Genomic DNA, 20,673 nt, shown 5'->3' on the forward strand with positions numbered 1-20,673 from the left:
AAGAAATACTTACTTAAGGGAAATTCTTCATATTCAATAGGTTGAAGATCATCCACATGGATAATTGTGAATGGAGTTATACCTAGGTGAACTGTTAATGGAGTTTTACGGATTGCAACTTGTGTTAGTTGCCCTACAATTTCTTTGTGTTCATCCTTTTGAAGTTTCTTGGAGATAGGAGTAATGGCTTCTAATTGTGACTCTATAGGTGGTTGAAACTAAATTTCTGGCAATATCTCAGGCTCATGTTGAGGTTATATAACTTGTGCTTCTTGAGGCTAGGAAATATTTTCAATCACTTGCATTTGCAAGTCTTATACTTGCTTTTTCTATATGGAAAGTTCCTTAGATTGAATTTATTCTCCCCTCACTAGCTTAGATTGTATGGATAAGATTGATTGGCTAGGGACCTGTGAGAGTTGCTATTGATAAGGATGACTCTGTTCTTCTAGTACAACCTCCACATGAGCTGATGTTTCACCTAATTTTTGAGTCACGAGAGGAGAATCTATCTACATAGGTATTGGTTGAGGTTGTTGTGTTAGTCTTTCTGGCATAAACTCTTTACCCAAACATAACATTCTTCTCCTCTGGTTTTAAATCCATCCTCGCCAATTCATGAATCTTTAATTAGGACAACAGTTTGTAGGTTGTCTTTGATATTCTCTTGGCTTGTGAAAGCTCTAACAAAGTCTACCAAAATTCAATTTTGGTTTGGGCAACCCATACATTTTTTCTAGTTCTTTCGAGCAGAAAGAGCCTACCATTTACCTCTTTTGATTGAGGATGGTATGAGACTTTATATGTACATGTGATAGAGACCAACATACCATATTAGTATATTCGATGAGTGTCGATCTTGCAACTGCTTTGTGGAGAGTTGATCTTTTGGCATCAACAAAACCGTTTGAATACTCCAACAATTCATATGAGAAGTCTCTGTGCTCAATATAATTGAACATTTCAGTGTAACTTCCACTGCTGCGTCCGATTTTGTATGAGGTGTCTAAGAAGAGAGTTGAATTTGGATTTTCATCTTGATCATTGGGAGGGTTGACCAAGTTGGGAGGCTATTGTGCTGCTTAGGAGACATTTTGATACCCACAACAAGGGTTTGTTATTAGCTATAATTTTAAAAGTCATCATACATAATTGCAATAAATAATTTTTGTAGTGGTATATCTTACTTGGCCATGTAGCAATTACAGGAGTATTGATTGGAGGAGGCTAAGCTTAAGTGGCTAAGAGATTGATAATTGAGGTTGGATAGCGTTGGGGATGGCAGGAGACTAGTTTAGATTGTGAAAAATCGTTGGAGGAATGGAGGTCGAGGTGAAAATTAGAGTGTCATAAATGACACTAAAGCTTCTGTTAATACCTAAGTGAGAAACCACTGGCATTCTTGTTGTAAACTCTAATATACTTCAAAATCATGATATGCATTTGAATGGTCATTAAAAACTAGGCTTGATATTTGAATTGTATGAAGAATTGCATTAATACCTTCTGAATCATTATTAAACACATTTTAACGTGGGTGTAACGATTAACTAATTGTGATTATGTTGAGATTAGTGATATTAGATATTGGGATCTTGGGCGATGTATTCGTGTTTTTTGCTAAAGAATAACTCGATGACTCGATGCCCGGGATGTTGATGCTCAAGTTACCTCAGTGTGATGCCATCGTTGGTGATGTGGCATTTCCTGTAGGAAAACACGTGGTAGGTGGAAAGTTAACATTTGACCTATTGATGTGTAAAAGTAAGTGACACATGTTTGAGGTCCATCATCAAAGTGCCATGTGGTAAGGTTTGGTTAGTTGTAGGATGTCGATGTGGTGATTTGAATTGGCGGGTGATGTTTCATATTGGATTGGGGAACCGGGAAATCAGAACTTTTAGTGTATCAAGAAAAATCACTGGTACCTGATAATATACAAAAGCATGTAAAGGATATCGGAATAACTTACTCTCGGTGTATCGGGAGAACTAAACCATAGATTAAGATCCCTTGTACCCGATAAGTGATGATGGGGAAAAACTAACATGAACTTCCATTTAGGTGCTTGTCAATTGATGGATACAAATCTTCGGTGAGTGGGTTGGAAAATCAACAAGTCGTTTGAAGAACAACCCATGAACGAGATTCAGATATGGGGAGTGCTCGACATTTGTGCTAGGAGGGATGCACACGAGTGATAAGGGTTAAATGAAATATAAGAATTGAGGTAAGGAATTGAAGCAAAGAATGTGGATATCAGGCTAAAGATAAAATAAGCCTTTGGAGGAGGGTCCAATATGGTATTGGAAAATGAAAGTATTCTTCAAATTTTAGGATTTTATCAAATTTTTTGAGGCTTTATTATATATCTAAGTTTTTTAATATTTATAATTCAAGGATCTTGGAAACAAATGAAAGTGGGTGAAATTTATACTTAGCTAATAAGAATTTAAAATTTAGAAAAAGGGGGGAGGGGGGAGGCTAAAATTTGATTTTTTTAAGGGGTGGTTGTTGCTATGTCAACATGTTATATATTGCACTTAGTGCAATTCTGAGATGTTCACCCTTACATGGTATATAAATGAGCAAACTTGCATATTTTGTTTCATATGCTTTGGAATCATAATTTGAAATTTTAAAAATATTTTTTCACTAAAATAAATTATTTTATGTATTTCTTTCAAGTTTGATTCATTTTGTCCAGTTCTGGTTCAAATCCTAGTTAGATAGGTGGCCAAGTTCAAAGCTCGTTCCCAGTTTTTAAAATTATGATATGTAGATGATTTTTTGATAACAAAGAACAATGAAAAGTATATTGCATCCATAAAGAAAGAGTTGATTAAGGGCTTTGAGATGGCAGAGTTGGGACAACTTCACTACTACTTGGGCATTGAAGTGACTCAAGATCCAATTTATATATTCCTCTCCCAAAATAAGTACATTGGAGAATTGTAGAATAGGTTTGGCATGGCTGAATGCAACCCTCTATCTACTCTAATGAAACAAAACTTGAAGCTCACATCAAAATAAGGGAATGCATTTGAGGATGCAACCAAGTACTGACAGCTTGTGGGATTTCTAATCTACTTCACTGCTATCAAACCAAATATTTCATTTGTTGTTGGAAGTTTTTTATAAATTTATGCAAAAGCATTGTGAAGGACATTGGTCTGCTGCAAAAAAGAGTTTTGAATTACTTGAAAGGAAGTCAAGAATTTGGACTCAAATCTTCACAAGTGGATGTATTCAGTTTGATTGGATATTCTAACTTAGACTTAATCTCACGAGTCTTGGATCAGCAATTGTCTCTTGGAGGTCATGAGAATAGTTAGTTCTAGCTGATTCCATGACAAAGGCATAATATGTGGCAGCTACAGAAGCAAGAAAGGGGATTGTGTGGCTCAAGAAAATACCTGAAGATATGTAGGCAAAACAAGTGAATTCTACTCTCATTGACAATAGTTTTGCAATTAAGTTGGCCAAGGATCCTAGATTCCATAATTGAACCAAACACATAAACGCAAAGTATCATTTGATTCAATATCATATAGAGGCCAAGATTATTCATTTAAGAGATTGTTTGACTAATGAGAAAATTGCAAACATTTTCACCAAAGTACTCAGAAGAGAAAAGTTTGAAAATTCAGAATGATGATTGGGATTACAAACACCCCTTCGGCTTAAGGGAGCAATGTGGGACATCATGCTTGTGGATTTTTGTCTTGTAAATATAATTGTAAATACATAAAATAGGATAAGGAAAAGATGGAGTGACCCTTTGAAAATGAAACGAAGGTTCACTTCATTGTATAAAGCTAATTCACATTAATGGAATTGATCAAGTTTGGGTCTGGCTTAACAGTCCCAAAAAGTTAAATAAGTTTTAAGGGAAATGTAATTCCTCTCTCTTCACTCCTGTCCCAAGATATTACAATTAGAAAATATGGGGAGGGGGGGGGGGGGGCTTTAGGAGCTACCCCATTTCTTATTATGTCGAGAGGCTTTCTCTAGCTGAATATGGTAGAAATGTAATGTAATGTCCTATAAACATTTTGACTTGGTCAAAATAAAATAAAAGTAAAAATAACCTTATATTAAAAAAAATAACTTTAAACTAAAATAATAAAAATAAAAATTCTACGTATTATTATTTTATTATTTTTATTATTTTTGTTGGCTAGTTAAAGTAAAGTTGACTTGGTCAAGTTACCGGTGGTTTTTGAGCTCCAGATTTATGAGAACCCATGGTATTGATGCATGGTATTCATGTGAAATATAGCATATTTAAAGGGGGAAATTAAACCAGCCTAGATCCATCTTAACTCCAGTTTTACCAAGCACCGAGAGAGATCAAATCTCTTGAGATGCAAACCTCTTTTAGAGTAAAAAGAGATTTGATCCCTCTCTGCGCTTGGTAGATCCATAGTTAAAGTGGATCTAGGCTGGTAATGTATTATGTAATACAGGAGAAAGAGACAAAAAAATGCACCTAAGTAATATAAAAGAGAGTCAGAAAAGTTGGACAAAATCTTTTGTTACTCGATATCGGATCTCCTTAAAAACCATATGGCCTTCCACCAATCTTTGTCCTCCTTTTGACAGAAAATGTGCCACTACATTTAATTTTCTATAGACATGAGTAAATTGGATAGACACAAGTTGTGAACTAATCTCTTTTAAACTATCTCCCAATGGCCAAAAAAATATGTTATGCAATTATGATGTTCCATTCATCTAGTTAATTATCAATGCAGAATCTCCAAATGTTATAAATAAATATATAGGAAATAATGTAAAATAATGTAAATGATAATAACAATAAGTAACTATTAGTTAATTAGTAATTAGGTTGAAGAGTCATGTCTAAATGAGACATGACTCTCCATGAAGAGACACCTACTTGGTATATAAGCAAGCCTTTCACTCTCATTGTATCATTCTTATTCAGACATTTAATATATAATATTTGTATCCTCATGGATATCTTTATGTTCCAAGTCTTCTGGAATAATTAATCTGAAGATAGTAATTATGTTAGTACTAAATGTGCTAACCAACTAGTAATCGCTGAATCGACTATAATCGAAAAAAAATTGTTGGCACAAGTAACAAACAATACGACATAAACAATCTACGTTTAAGTATTGGGGATTATACTTTACCTCGCAATTCACCGTGAAAACTTTATTTTTTGCTGGTAGTCACATTGTTTTGGGCTCACCCTTGGATGGAAACTCTAGGGTCCTTTATTCTAAATTTGAAAAAGAAGTTTTTTACCTTTTCCCACAAAAAGAAAAAAATAACACTACAAGAAGTTACTTTGAAGCCAGATTTAGTGACGCCAGAAGACACACAAGAAATATAAAAAGTAATTCTTCAAGAAAGTAAAAAAATGATATAAAAAATGCATAAGGAAGTTGACAAAATCACCATTGACAAAAGTGAAGAAGTCTCTTGGTTAAAAAACCATAGTGAAAAATTATTAACACAAATCAAGAAGCTTAAAAATGACAAAAAGTCATTAACAGACAAGTTAGAACAACTTGCTCAAGAAGTATCAAAGTCTCCCCTCGTAGTAGTCCAAGTTGAAGATAAGGGAGTAGGTGCCAATCTAGTGAATGTCACAACTCAAGAAGAAGACAAGCAAGTTGAAGAAAATACACACTTAGATATTGTAGTTTAGACGATGAACATCCCAAGTGAAGGTTTGGTAACGAACTCAACAACATCCTCACAAGAAGAAAATCAAAAAAATTCCTCACACCTAATAAGGGAAAGTCAAACCCAAAAAGTTCCCTATCGACATCTGAATCATGAGAGTAGACAACTCAACCAAGCAACGTAGTGGGACGATTCAGAACAGAAACAACAAACTGATGTTCCAAAGAATAGTGATCTAACCTCAATCTAGTCCTATGATGACAAGTCGTTTCAAAATTCCAGTGATCAAAATATTCCACAAAAGATTAATCTAGGATGGTTTGATCCCTTCTCAGTGCGACAATTTTGTTTGTCACTTAGAAGATCATATCAACTTGTATCAACGAAGATTACTGTTCAAAGATGAAAAGACATTTGAAACTGAAAAAGAGATCAAGCCTTTTTCATCGACAAGCTTTGAGGACAAAGATTTTTGAGGAGGAAGGCAATGTTATGAATAAATATATAGGAAATAATGTAAAATAATGTAAATGATAATAACCATAAATAATTATTAGTTAATTAGTAATTAGGTTGAAGAGTCATGTCTAAATGATACATGACTCACGATGAAGAGACACCTGCTTGGTATATAAGCAAGCCTTTCACTCTCATTGTGTCATTCTTATTCACACATTTAATATATAATATTTGTATCCTCATGGTTATCTTTAATATGTATATTCCAAGTCTTTTGGAGTAATTAATCTGAAGAAGGAACTTTGGAAGTTTGTTCGCTTCACCAAATATCAGATGCTTGATATATTGTTGTCCGAGGCACATGTCAGCAACTACCTTAAAAACCTGCACTTAGTAGAGTTTTTTGATCCAACGCTTAAGACTTTCTTTAAACTATCTCCCAATGGCCTAAAGCATTATGTTATGCAATTGTGATGTGCCATTCATCTAGCTAATTACAAATGCAGAACCTCCAAATATAAGAATGCTTGACATATTGTTGTCCGAGGCACATTTCAACAACTTTAAAACCATGCACTAAGTAGAGTTATTTGATCCAATGATTAGACCTGCTTTAAATTTGAGTATAATGCTCATCTGAGAAGCACAGGACTCCAACAGCACTAAAATTTTGTCAGCTTTGAAAAGCCCAATCAAAGAAACCCCAGACCATAGTCATGTCTATTGCAACCTCAGTGAGTTGTCTAGAAATGATCTTTGTATCTTGATTCTTGCGTGATACACTTCTAAGCCAAAGTACAAATCTCAGCATAACCTGAAATGATGGAATGAAGCTTCGCGAAAACATAATAGAGTTTTGGGCCAGTGAAATGCCCCACATCACAAGCATGGATCCATAATATTTTAATTCCCTTTTCTGAAACAGGAGTTGCTAGCATTCTTCAACTGGATTGGCTTGCTAGTCATTTTCCACACTTTTAATCCTTTTAACTTCCAGAAATTTTTGGAAATTGAGCAATGAATAAAATGCAATGTTGCGAACATTGGCAAAGGGATAAAATCGACAAGGGTCTGGAAATCCAAAAAATTGTAAAAATCGGGAAAACATCGGTAAAAATCGGCAAAATCAAGATACCATCAAAATATCAGTAAAAATCGGCAAACATCGGTTAGGCCAAAAAATTGTGATTTTGAGATAAATCGGGATGTTAACGAGATGTTCGCAACACTGATAAAATGACAAACAGTTGTTTCAGTGTCTTTTCCACAAAGCATGTATATGCTTAGACACTGTTTGTTCCTTTTCTGTAACATTTACCAAGTTAATACCTTATTAATAAAAGCAAGCCAAAGAAGTACACTGGAGTCTGGACATCTTTGGAGCATTAAGCTTCTACTAAAGAACCCCTTTTGATGAAGGGATTCGATAGAATCGTCTAAAAATTGTGACCTGTCACCATCAATTCAACTTGTTTCCTAAGGCATACTAAAAGCTGCAGTCGAAGAAGCCCTATTCTATCGTCGTACAATTCAATGCTGAAGAAGAATCAACATAGGATGGATTGATCCCTTTCCAATGTTGCAATTTCATTCAAAACTTCGAATATCTTACCTTCTTGTTTCCTTAATCAGGATGCCATCAGTGAAGAAGTTGAAGCTGGGACAATTGTACCCTTCTTTTAACTATGCTTCGAGGACAAAGCAATTTTTATGTGGGATGACATATGATGCACATAGATATACATTCTGTACAGATGTAATAATAATAATGAAAATAGTAAAAGTAATAATAACTAATGACCAAAGATCATAACTTTTCAATCTCGTGACTAGTGAATTGAATTTATAGTGTCATAAAAGGTCTTGTAAATCATTATTCATATTATTCATATTATGGTATATTATATTTATCCTATATAGATTTCATTCCCCTCCGCTATTTGGATTGGATGTTTTATCTTTAATAAGCATGTGTCCTAACATTATAACATGGCATGATAATTTTAACTCTACAACTTCACTTTATCACTTTATCCCAGGACTAAATACACATTACAAGATATGGTATCCAAATAGACTTTATTGGTCTATTTGGTTGACACAATATATATATATATATATATATATATTTTGGATGTGTAAATTTTGAACTTGCTTCACAACCACGGGCAAGCCAAAGTTACAACATTGATAAAAACTGTGCAACCCAATTACCTCAAGCAGAACAGACTGTAACCTATTCATACAATTTACAACATTTTTCTTTTCAGCATTCCGTATTTATGACAATGCTATTTTTTTGTGAATACTTCTGCCAGTATTATTTCCAGCTGCTGCTTAAGCCAATCCTTTGTACATGCAAAAGAATTTTGTGGGAGTTGAATGCAATTGGACTTGTTACTGCAATGCTATCATGTGATTCATTTTATCTTTATTTGCTTTTTCTGAATTGCTTCTTTGTGAGCAGGTGTTACCTACGTTGCAGGGATATTAAAGGAGCTAAACAGATATTTGATGACTACATCAGCTCTGGGAAGCCTCTTGCATTGGAATTCTATACTGTGAGTCAACCCAATCTTGTCCAGTTCTGTAGCGCACCTTTTATGTGAAACCTGCTTCTATAAATCAACTAAATAAACACTACTCAGAGCTTGAGATTATGCGGGTACAGTGCTATCTGTCTCCATGAACTGCCTTAACTCTTTTCAGGATCAGGTGAGGAGAATATCTGTTGTATTTTGGGCCTAATGGAAGAGACAAAGTATTGGCATGTCCTTTTCTATGAAAACGCCATTACATGTTCATATTTGACCTTTTCTTGCTTAGTTTGTGTTGTGAGTGCCAAGAGGGCTGACACTGACGCCAACATAAAACTGTCTCTATGAACTGCCTTAACTCTTTTCAGGATCAGGTGATGAGAATATCTGTTGTATTTTGGGCCTAATGGAAGAGACAAAGTGTTGGCATGTCTTTGTGTATGAAAGCGCCATTACATGTTCATATTTGACATTTTCTTGCTTAGTTTGTGCTGTGAGTGCCAAGAGGGATGACACTGATGCCAACATAGAAGTTATCAATTCCAAAATTCTTGTTATAAATTAATCATGTCTTTGCTGCAAACAAGATCATATCGCCTTCAAGATCTGATTTACCATATATTTAGTTGTCCAGGGTGAAGCAAAGAACATTCAGAAGCAAGGAACAGAGGCTAACCAATCTCTTTTTTCTCCCTTTCGGAATGCATCAAATCAAACTACAGTTTGTAGCAAAATAATAGATGTTACTTTGGTGGAAAGACATTAGGGGAGATCTTGTTGTACTGATATTTCTTTCTGATCGAGATTTGTTTATTGGTTTCTGATGTTTATTCAAAATTTCTACTTCCAAGATTGATTCAATCCCAAACCCAATGCAACTAACTAGATGGTATTACTATTGACATGGGACCAATTTTACTCAATACAGACAGCATGATTGAAAATAATCTGGCACCTTCTTCCTTCTTGGCAGTTGGAGATTTTTACAATCTGCTTTTTAAAATCAAATCAAAGCACCATAGGGTGCCAGTCATTGCAAAGTCCCTTCATTTCTCAGAATTCAGGCTCTTTCATCAGTCACAAATGTCATCGTTCAATAGGTTATGTAGTCAGGTATTATCCTTGCATAAGATAGAATGTTATTGCCAATATCCATCGGATATCCTACAAAGTGTCTTCTCATTCTTTACCCAGCACTTGTTAAAACTGTAGTGATGTGATCTGTGGCAAGAGTGATGTTGTCAGTGTTTAAAGAACAATTTGTTATTGATGTCAAAGGATGGCTTGATGAAGATAAGAATGTCATAGACTTAAAGAGTACTTTAAGCCCTTTCCAATGAGCTATAGCATGCCTTCTAACTCCTCCCCATTGATGAGAAATTATTTTTTAAAGTTAAAAACCACCTGCTTTTGACCTCCGTCAAGTTGGCCTACTCAAGAACAAGTGGGCTCTCTCCCAACGGACATGTTGGTTCAGTGTATGATTGAGTTAGTAGATACTATAAATTAAGGCTATGCTCTTCCCAATTTGGCCAGATCAGCTTGGTGAAGACAATAAGAGGAATTCGGACCTAGAGGAGAAGTAAAAAGGTTCATATCTTATGAACCTAGGAGCTGTTTAGAAAGAGCAATACTTGTAGATCATTTCTGTGCATGGTTAAAGGACTTCTGAGGATTGCTTGATCTGTTTCTTGGAGAACTCTTGGAGCTACAGATTCCGCCATTCTTTCTAGCCAAGATCTCGGCCTTAAGTTTTGATGTCAGCCTACCTCTGTGGCAAGCACGGACCTCGGCCCTGCGCTAAAGCATCCCAGAACTACGCCTTCTGTGTAAATCTGGAGAGTGGAAAGGAGCAGGTTCGGACTGTGGAAGATTTTGGTCTATGCAATTCGGCCCTCATCTGTGATATGACTCAGCCCTTCTGACCAGAACTTCAAGAAGCAAATTTGATTATATACTGGCATTGCTTTTGAGGCAGACTTAGCATTTTCTTGAAACAGACTTGAGGGCTCCTTGAAGTAGTCTTTGAGGAGCTCCTTGGAGCAAACTATTGAGCAGCTTTTGGAATAACCTTGGAGAACCATCTTCAAGCAGACTTTAGACCAACGTATTGGAGTAATCCTGATGCTCTTTCTAGCAGAATTTGGAGCAGCCCTCTTGAGCATTCTTGAAGACTTTTGAAGCAACTTTGTAGCATTATTAAAGCCTTGTTTGGAGCAGATTTGAACCAGACTTTGAGGAACCCCTTGGAATATCTTGGAGATCATTTGTAGCAGCCTTGAAGAAGATCTTCAAGACATTATTGAGCAGCATTGAAAGTGTATTTGAAACCGACTTTGGAAAGCCTTTTTTTAAGACATCTTTTGTTCTACTTCTTGTGTTCTGGTTTTTCTTGTGATAAAAATCTTAACTGGCATAATATAATAATTGAAAGAAATACTGATTCGGCTCCCTGTCAGTGTTTCCAACAATTGGTTTCAGAGCCAACTTGTTCAAGATCAACGTAACAGCTGGAAGAAGGATTTTTTGAATCAGAATTGCTCCCGTCCTTGATGAAACATAAAAACCAGAAGAAGAAGAAGAAGCATGGATGAACTCTTGATCAGTGCCTTAGAAGAAAATGATAGACTCAGGAAAAGGAATGGAAAGCTATCTCAGGAAGTTATCTCCCTCAAATGCGAGAAGGAAGAAGCCAAAAGAATAGAAAAGGTGTTGAGAAATAAACTTAAGGAAAATGAAGAGATTTGTGGAAAATTGGAGGCAGAAGTGGTGTCTTTAAAAAGAGAGTTGGACAAGGCCAACAAAAATTTGAAGAGATCCCAAAACTTGGACAACATACTTAGCTTCCAATGGCCACCACGCGATAAATCTGGACTTGGCTATACATGAGAGTCCTCCAATTCTCAAAGAGGCACCAATGGTCATCATGAAGAAAAGTCCAAAAGTATTGTTGATGTTGTTAAAACTTAAAAGACATCATCTTAATAGTTATTCAGAAAACAAAGTTCATTCAAGAAATGAGAAGCAGTCCCTCCGCGAAAGGAATATCCCATCAAGGCAAGACTACACCAATAGGTATCAAACTATTTTTCTCGACAACTACTTCTATTGCAAAAATTTTGGTCATCAGGAAAAACATTGCAAGGCATATAGGGCTAATCATCAAAACAATATTGTTGATATCAAGAGGAAAAATGAAGTCAAGACTTATAATTCTTTTTCCCCTCTTTTAAAGTATAGTAATGTAGTAAATGCAACACTTCAGGACATGAAGCACAATTTCCCATTAAAGCTAAATGAAACTGTTATGTAAAAAATTAGTTTATTTTAGGTTATTGTTTAATTTTAGGTTTAGTTAGATGAAAGGGCACGATCATAAGATCATGCCCTTTCCCAAAGGGTGTCCGTGGCGGTATATAAGCCAGGAACCCCATTGTAATCAATCATCATCTGTCTATTCATTTATTAATAAAGTATTTTTATATATATTTCTGTTATCCGGAAGTTTTACACTTCATTGGTATCAGAGCGAGTTGATTCTCGGAGCGCTTCTCCTGCTACACAACTCCTCATACACGGTCCTGTCATTATTTCCTTCATCTGAATTTGCTTCATATACTCCTCACTGCCTTGTTCCGCTGCCATTTGCGTCCCCTGTCCACACCGCATTCCACAGCAGCCACAATCGTTTTCGTTAGGATCACCGATTACTGTAGCAGGCCGAACTCACGCCACCGAATTCCTGTGCAAACGTCCACAGTGCCCGGTAATCTCTGCGGTGATATACGGTTCGGTCAAGTTTGGACTTGGAATTCCTGTGCAAACGTCCACAGTGCCGTGTAATCTCTGCGGTGATATACGGTTGAGAAAAGTTTGTTTTCTCCTTTGAATGGTCAACGGAGGTGACCCCCCACCAGCAAACGTGACGGTCAACGGAACTATCAATATATACACTGCGTATAACATTTATTTGTATATATATAACGTGAAATATATATGATATAAAATATATATAACGTGTATATATAACGTTTATTTATATATAATATATATAATATATATAACATATATATAATTATATTATATATTATATATAATTTAATTAATTAAATTTATTTATTTATTTATATATAATATATATAACACATATATATATAATTATATTATATATAATTTAATTAATTAAATTTATTTTAATTAATTAAAAGTTTTATATATATAAAAAGTTAATTTAATTAATTAAATTAATTTTAAAAGTTATATATATATAAAATTTAATTTAATTAATTAAATTTATTTTAATTAGTTAAAATTTATTTTAGCTAAAATAAAAAGGAGGGAGGAAAAATATTTTAGCTGGCAAATAAATATACGCCCCCGCAAACTCGCTCAATGTCGACAATGACAATGGCGGATTTCCAAAAAAGGTTGTTGGATGCAGAGCAAAAGATAAATAACAACCACGACGAGGTCAGTAAAAGATTAAATGAAGTCGAGAGCAAGCTTGGGGAGCAAGCAGACAAAATCAAAAATCTTGAAGATACGACAAATCGAATAGAGATAAAAATGGAAAGTCAACATGTCCAAACAGAAGTAAACTTCAAAGAGGTCTTAATAATGCTAAAAGTTCTGTGTAAAAGGTCGAATTGTACGCCCGAACAACTACTGAAAGAAGGTGAAGAGAATCAAGAACACGTCTTGTCGGATTCAACTAAGTCCACAGACTCTCATGACAAGGTTGAATCCCCAAAAAAATCAGCGACACCCCACCAAGAAGCAAGTAACACAGTCTTTACAAACAAGCAACTCTGGGATAACTTTACCAATCAACACCCTTTTTTCGCTCAACCAGTGGCAACATACCAGCGAAGGGCAAAAGTCGAGATGCCTAAATTCGATGGAAACGAAAAAAACAATGTTGCATGGATAAATAAAGCAGAAGAATACTTTGAGATATATGACATCACTGACGATGACGAAAAGCTCAGACATGCATCCATTAAAATGGAGGGAGAAGCATATAACTGGTATATGTGGTGGAAAAAGACAACACATGTCATTAGCTGGAGGAAATTTAAAGATGCATTCTTCAAAAGATTCCAAGGTGTAAAGGAAGAAGAGTTCTTTTCAAAACTCATCAAACTACGACAAAAAGGAAGTGTCGATGAATACACTCAAGAATGGGAGACCTTAGTAACACGAGTACCTGGGTTATCAGAATGTCGTCTAATTCAGTCATACATCTCGGGACTCAAAACCCATTTACAAGAAGAACTTGAGATGCATGATATTACATCTATAGAAGAAGCAAGACGAAAAGCAAAAACAGCCGAAAAGAAATCCGAACCAATATTTTGGTCAACAGCGGAAAAAGCTTATGCAAGACGAAGGATACCCCAGTATGTGGACTCAAATAATACAAGATATGTTCCACCACATCGTCGTGAAGATGAAAAATCTAATGTGGAAATGCAAAGGATAAAAGAGGGTAAATGTAAACGCTGTGGTGAGAAGTGGGACCCCAAACATAGATGTGTTAAAGGAAAAGAACCAAAGAACCTATATAATTGTGAAGCAACCAATGATTCAAACAGTGAAGATTATGACATAGAAGACATAGAAGACGCTCCAGAATTTTCACCAGAAGTAGATGATGGAAGTATTCCACAAGTATCATTATCAGCTATGACAGGTATATCACAACCTCAGACTTTAAAGTTAAAAGGACACATAAAGAAGAACAACGTAGTGGTTCTCGTCGACTCTGGAAGCACACACAATTTTTTAGATGCAATCGTGGCAAAGAGACTCAATATATTTTCATTTCCCTTACCAAACATGAAAGTGATGATAGGTAACGGTAAAAAGATTGAAAAGGTGGGAAAATGCCATAAGGTTAAATTGCAAATTCAAGACTTCAGTTTAGAGTCTCCGTTTTTCACAGTACCGTTAGGAGGAGTAGATGTAGTCTTAGGTATCCAATGGCTATGAACTTTGGGTACTTATGCCGCCAACCATCAAGTACAATTTATAAAATTCAAATGGGGAGGTCAGAAGTACAAGCTACACGGATTCCAACCACCAGAAAATCAAGTTACATCATCATCCCAGATGATGAAGCTGAGTCGAAAAAAAGCACCTACTTATGTAGTACAATGTCATCAATTAGAAATGCTATCTGCAAATATGACCAGAGAAGAATCACCGGAGATACAAGATTTGATTCGGAAGCATGAAAAAGTATTTCAAGACCTACCTATGAAGATGCCGCCTAATAGGGAAATTGAGCATACAATAGAAGTCAAGGCAAGACCAGACCCTGTTAACATCAAGCCATACCGATATCCACATCACCAAAAAACGAAACTTGAGAGATTAATCCAAGACCTTTTAAAATGTGCGACCTTGATCATCTTAGAATATCTGATCAAGTGGAAGGACTTACCCGAAGAAGACGCTTTTTGGGAGAATGAATCATTCTTCAACAACATCCGTCGTTAGTTATGCTTTGAGGACAAAGCATTCTTTCGAGAGGAAGGCAATGTTATGTAAAAAAATAGTTTATTTTAGGTTATTGTTTAATTTTAGGTTTAGTTAGATGAAAGGGCACGATCATAAGATCATGCCCTTTCCCAAAGGGTGTCCGTGGCGGTATATAAGCCAGGAACCCCATTGTAATCAATCATCATCTGTTTATTCATTTATTAATAAAGTATTTTTATATATATTTCTGTTATCCGGAAGTTTTACACTTCAGAAACAATATGGAGAAAGAAGACTGCCGAATCTAGCTCTGAGAAGTGTGGCCTAGCCTTGTATGCTTAGTAAAAGCATAATATATGGTATGTGGATAGTGGATGTTCTAGGCACATGGTAGGTGACTAGAAACATTTCATCTCATTAAGCAAGGAAAATGATGGAAATGTGAGCTTTGGAGATAATGGATCTGCTAAAATTGCTGGAAAAGGCATAGTGAGACTCATCAATCACAAGGGGAAGGCACAAAATGCACTATATGTTGAAGGGATCAAGCATAATCTTCTAAGTGTCAGCCAAATATGCAATCAAGGACATGATCTCATCTTTCGTTCCAGGGACATTGAGATAAGGAGATCATCTACAAGGAAACTAGTAGTAAGAGGAGTAAGAATAGAAGATAATGTATACATCCTCAATGAAAGAAGAAAATTGTTACATGAGTCAATCAAATGAATGCTGGCTATGGCAGAGATGTTTGGGACATCTAAGCTTTGATAACTTGGTGAAGATTAAGCAATAAGAGATATCCCTAGAATCTCAAAACCAACAAATGCTATTTGTGTAACATGTCAACATGGAAAGCAAACAAGGAGAAGCTTTAAATCATGGGAATGTTCGACATTGATGCCTCTAGAAATCATTCATGCAGATTTGCGCGGTCCAACTAGAACTCCAACTCTACAAGCAGAAAGTTATTTTTTATTATTTATCGATGATTATACTAGAAGGATGTGGGTGTTTTTCATAAGATATAAGTTAGAAGAACTAGATTGTTTTAAGAACAAATTTTGGTGGCGAATTTACCTTAGGAGAATTCAACGAATTCTGTGAAAAACATGGAATCAAGAGGCAACTTTTTGTTGCTAGGACTCCACAACAAAATGGAGTGGTAGAAAGAAAGAATAGATCTGTGCAAGAGACTGCAATAACAATGTTATTGGAAGTTGACTTACAGGATAAATTTCGGTGGGAGGCAGTTGGAGCAGTAGTACATCATGAATGGGGCACAACGCGCATAAATAGTGACGAAACTCCATATGAACTATGGAAAGGAAGGCCTGCTTCAGTAAAACACTTCAGAATATTGGAAACAAATGCTTTATGAGGATTAATGACAATTAACTAGGTAAGTTTGATGCTCGTGTTGATGAAGGAGTTTTTCTTGGGTACTCTTTAAGAAGCAAGGCTTACAAATTCTATAACAATCATTTGTAGAAGATAGTTGAAAGCATTGATGTAAAGATAAATGAGGCTCTTCCTGAAAAAGAAGTTGTTCAACACGATGAAGAAGACGCTATCTTTGATCTAGAGGAAGGTGTTACAAAAGAAGAGAAGGAGCTGAAAAATCAAAAGGAGGAACCATCTCAAACACCATCAAAGACAATATTAAAGTTTGTACAAAAACATCATCCAAAAGACCAAATCATTGGAGATGTGGATAGAGGAATACAAACTCGAAGAAAGATGACAAACACACCAAAAATGAGTGATATCGCCTTACTATCCCTAGTTGAACCAAAGGATTTCACTCAAGTAAGGATCCACATTGGATAAAGGCAATGGAAGAAGAGATGAACCAAATTGAAAAGAATGGAACATGGGAACTAGTACCTCGTCCAAAGGATAAGAATGTCATAGGAACCAAGTGGGTGTATAAGAACAAAATGAATGAAGATGGACAAGTCATCAGAAACAAGGCAAGATTGGTGTGCAAGGGATACACTCAAATTGAAGGAATTGACTTTGAAGAGACTTTTGCTCCTATTGCCAAATTAGAGGCTATAAGGATGTTTTTAGCATTTGCTTGTTCAAAAGGCTTCAAAGTCTATCAGATGGATGTGAAGTCAACCTTTCTAAATGGAGATTTGAAAGAAGAAGTATACATGGAACAACCAGAAGGGTTTGACTTGTCAGAAAATAAAGACTTTGTTTGCAAATTGAAGAAGGCCTTGTATGGATTAAAACAAGCTCCAAGAGCTTGGTATGTGTTGACGATGTTGGATGCCACCAACAGTAGGGGGTCTCCTCGGTATGAAGTCCCAACTAGACATCACACCGTTTGCGATAGGAGCCTCAGCCAGATAATAGGCCCGACCACCATAACTTAAAGGTTTTCCTTCACTGCAATAAACAACATAAGAGAGTATGCCAGCAACCTTTGAAACAAGCAAGTAGACACTGTGAAGCATACAATTACAATGTATACAAGGTACTTTCGCAGACGGGAAGAGAGAAAGTGAGTCTTTGGAAGGAGAGTAATAGTACTATCCTAATAAAGACACACACAAGGATATGAAGAGTCCTTAATTAAATTGCAAAGTAGTTCACACGATAACAATGATCATAAAAGCAGGTAACAACGCTCATTCAACGAGATGTATACCAAAGCCAACAAAATAGTTCATTTTCTTCAGAATGTATGAATTGTGAAATTTCCTCAAATTGCAATAATCGGAATTTACTCTTCTAACTGGTTAGTAGTTTATTAATTTTCCAATTAATAGCGAACAAATCACACTGCAATTCTTCACAAATAAATTATTCAGAAGCTAAATAAAATGTTGGAACCAAGAAAATAGATGCACACACACAATAAAATCGACACCACTACTTTTGGATTAACGTCCCCAAAAAACCCCAAAGGGAAAGCTAGTGCAATAGATGAGGGTGTCTTAGCTCTGTCTCGGCACTGCCCAATCCTAACGTACACAGCAGAGTACCTTAGGATTGGGCAGTGCCGAGACAGAGCTAAGACAGAGACATAGAGTGATTCAAAGAGTCTGTGTACTCAGAGAAAGCTTGAGAGGTTCAAGCAAATTCTTATTGTTTTATCTGTTGTGTATTGAGTCTTAAATTGAGCTCATACTATTGTAAAAACTCTGCTTGAAGACATAATAGAGAGGCCACCACTGATGGCTGGACCAGGAGATGTAGCCCAGGAGTATTGGGTGAAATCCTCATTAAATTTGTTGTGTTATGTGTTGCCTATTATGTTTTTGTTTACTGCCTCATTGTCTGTGTATTTCGCAATCTTATCGATCCATTGCATAAAATAACATAGACAAATCCATGCACGTAAGTCTGTAATACCTTATTAATTGTCTTAGATCTCATTATCAAATCAAGTGGTATCAGAGCTTTAGGTTTACTAAGGTTAGACAAGCTTGTGCTGGATTGGTGAATGATAACTAGGTCAAAGCTCAAAGTAGGAGAAGGAGAACTGGTTGAAACTAACCCAGAAATTGGTAGAGTCTATCCTAGGAGGAAAATGGCAGAAGAAAATCCCTTGGAATCAGACTCTCAGTTCATGGATAGTTTCATGACCATGAGATCCATGGTAGAAGAAATGTATCGAGAATTTAAGAAAGGTCGAAGTGAAGATTCTTCAACCTCCAAGCAAGACAAAGGAACAGAAGAATCTCTTCTAGATGGCCATTTTGAAGGCAAAGGGAAAGGAAAAGAGGCTCCTCTATCCACACCTCCTGATAGCCCTGAAAATAAAAAGAAGAAAACATCTTTGATTAAATTAGATGTTAAATTTGATTTGCCAATATATGATGGAGAATTAAATGTAGAGAAGCTAGATAAATGGATTAGACAGATTGATGTGTATTGCGGGGTGCAGAGCATTGATTCAGACAGGAGGAAAATTCAGCTGGCCAGCCTACGCCTTGGAGGAACTGCCTTGGTATGGTGGGAAGGCAAGACCCAAGTTGACTTGAAGAAGCATGGTAAAATTCTTTCTATTTGGAGTGAATTTGTTTCTGCAATTAAAAAACAATTCTATCCACTAGCTTATATGCAACAAGATCTGATGAGTTGGCAAACTCTTCGCCAATTAAAAGGGGAAAGTGTACAAAGCTACACCCAAGAATTTAGAAAAAGAGCTTTGATTCTAGGCATTTCTTTAGACTCACCGGAAACTTTGTTGAAGTATATAGGTGGTCTACATAGGTATTTGAGGCACACCATTCTCATGTTTAACCCTACTAGCATAGATGAGGTATCTGTTCAGGCTACCCATCTAGAGGCTAGAGGCAAGAATGTAAACCCAGAGATTGGGGGATCATCAAAACCCACTGCAAGCAAGAACAAGGAAAAGAGGAAACAGAAATGGAAAGAGAGGAAGGAAAATGCTATACAAAAGACCAAACCTTCATGCACTAATTGCAAGAAGGATGGACATGATGATGAACATTGCTGGTCTTTGCATCCGGAGCTGAAACCCAAGAAGTTTGATGGCAAGAAGAAGAAGACTGCTGCTACTATACAGAAAGATTTGGGGTCAGACTCAGGTGATGAAACAACAATCGCAACCACAGGTATAAAAGGTAAAAATTTTGAAGCATCTACTAGTAATTCTGCACAAAATATTGATAGTGAAGAAAATGAGAGGAAAAGACATGAGCTTTTTCATATTAGAGTTATTTCCAAGCATCAAAAGATTGATACTTTATTTGATAGTGGCTCACAAGTAAACTTAATTTCTAAAGCAATTGTAAAGAAATTGGGACTACTAACCACACCTCACAAGAAACCATATCCATTAGGCTGGGTATGTGATAAAGCAAAGTTACAAGTGACTAGACAATGTAAACTTAGGTTTTCTTTTGGGTCAGCATTTGTAGATGAGGTTGAGTTAGATATCGTTCCCTTGGATATATGCGGAATTGTTTTAGGAAGTCCTTACTTGTATGATAGAAAAGCCATTTTCTATAGAGCTGAAAATAAGTATCAACTCTATAAAGATGGAATCGAATATATTGTAAGAGCTCATAAACTCAAGAATAATTATACTCTCATAAACTCAGGGCAGATGAAAAGAATTATAAATTCATGCAAGCAATTCTTACTGATGGTTGTAAAGGAAAAGAAACTTGATAAAACCAATGTATTTGAAGGCTATGATGCTAAACAACAAGCTTATTTAGAAAAAGTTGTTTCAGAATATGATATCCTATTTCAAGAACCTAAAGGTCTGCCACCCAAAAGGGAAATTGTACATGATATTCATTTGCAGCAAGATGCTACATTGCCTAACATCGGAATGTGCAGGTTATCCGCTTTAGAGAATGCAGAAATCAAGAAGCAGGTACAAAAGCTGCTTGAGAAATGGTTCATAAGACCAAACACATCACCATGCGAATCTCCAATCGTGTTGGTGAGGAAGAAAGATGGTTAGTGGAGGATGTGCATTGATTACCGAGCACTGAATCAAATAACGATCAAGAATCGTTATCCCCTTCCTCGCATT

The 20,673-nt window shown here is 36.0% G+C and overlaps 1 protein-coding gene across 1 annotated transcript in view; it reads left to right on the plus strand.

The window, feature by feature from the left end:
• Positions 1-20,673, plus strand: part of LOC149238768 (Pentatricopeptide repeat (PPR) superfamily protein) — a 406,793-nt gene that overhangs the window by 332,633 nt on the left and 53,487 nt on the right. Inside the window, exon 9 of the mRNA XM_089373188.1 lies at positions 8,591-8,684. Coding sequence (XP_089229314.1) covers positions 8,591-8,684 — 94 coding nt within the window. The remainder of the gene's footprint in view (positions 1-8,590; positions 8,685-20,673) is intronic.

The sequence above is a fragment of the Pinus tabuliformis genome, chromosome 8, assembly GCF_031772625.1.
Source record: "Pinus tabuliformis cultivar Carrire ecotype Pingquan chromosome 8, CPIR1, whole genome shotgun sequence".
Taxonomy (NCBI): domain Eukaryota; kingdom Viridiplantae; phylum Streptophyta; class Pinopsida; order Pinales; family Pinaceae; genus Pinus; species Pinus tabuliformis.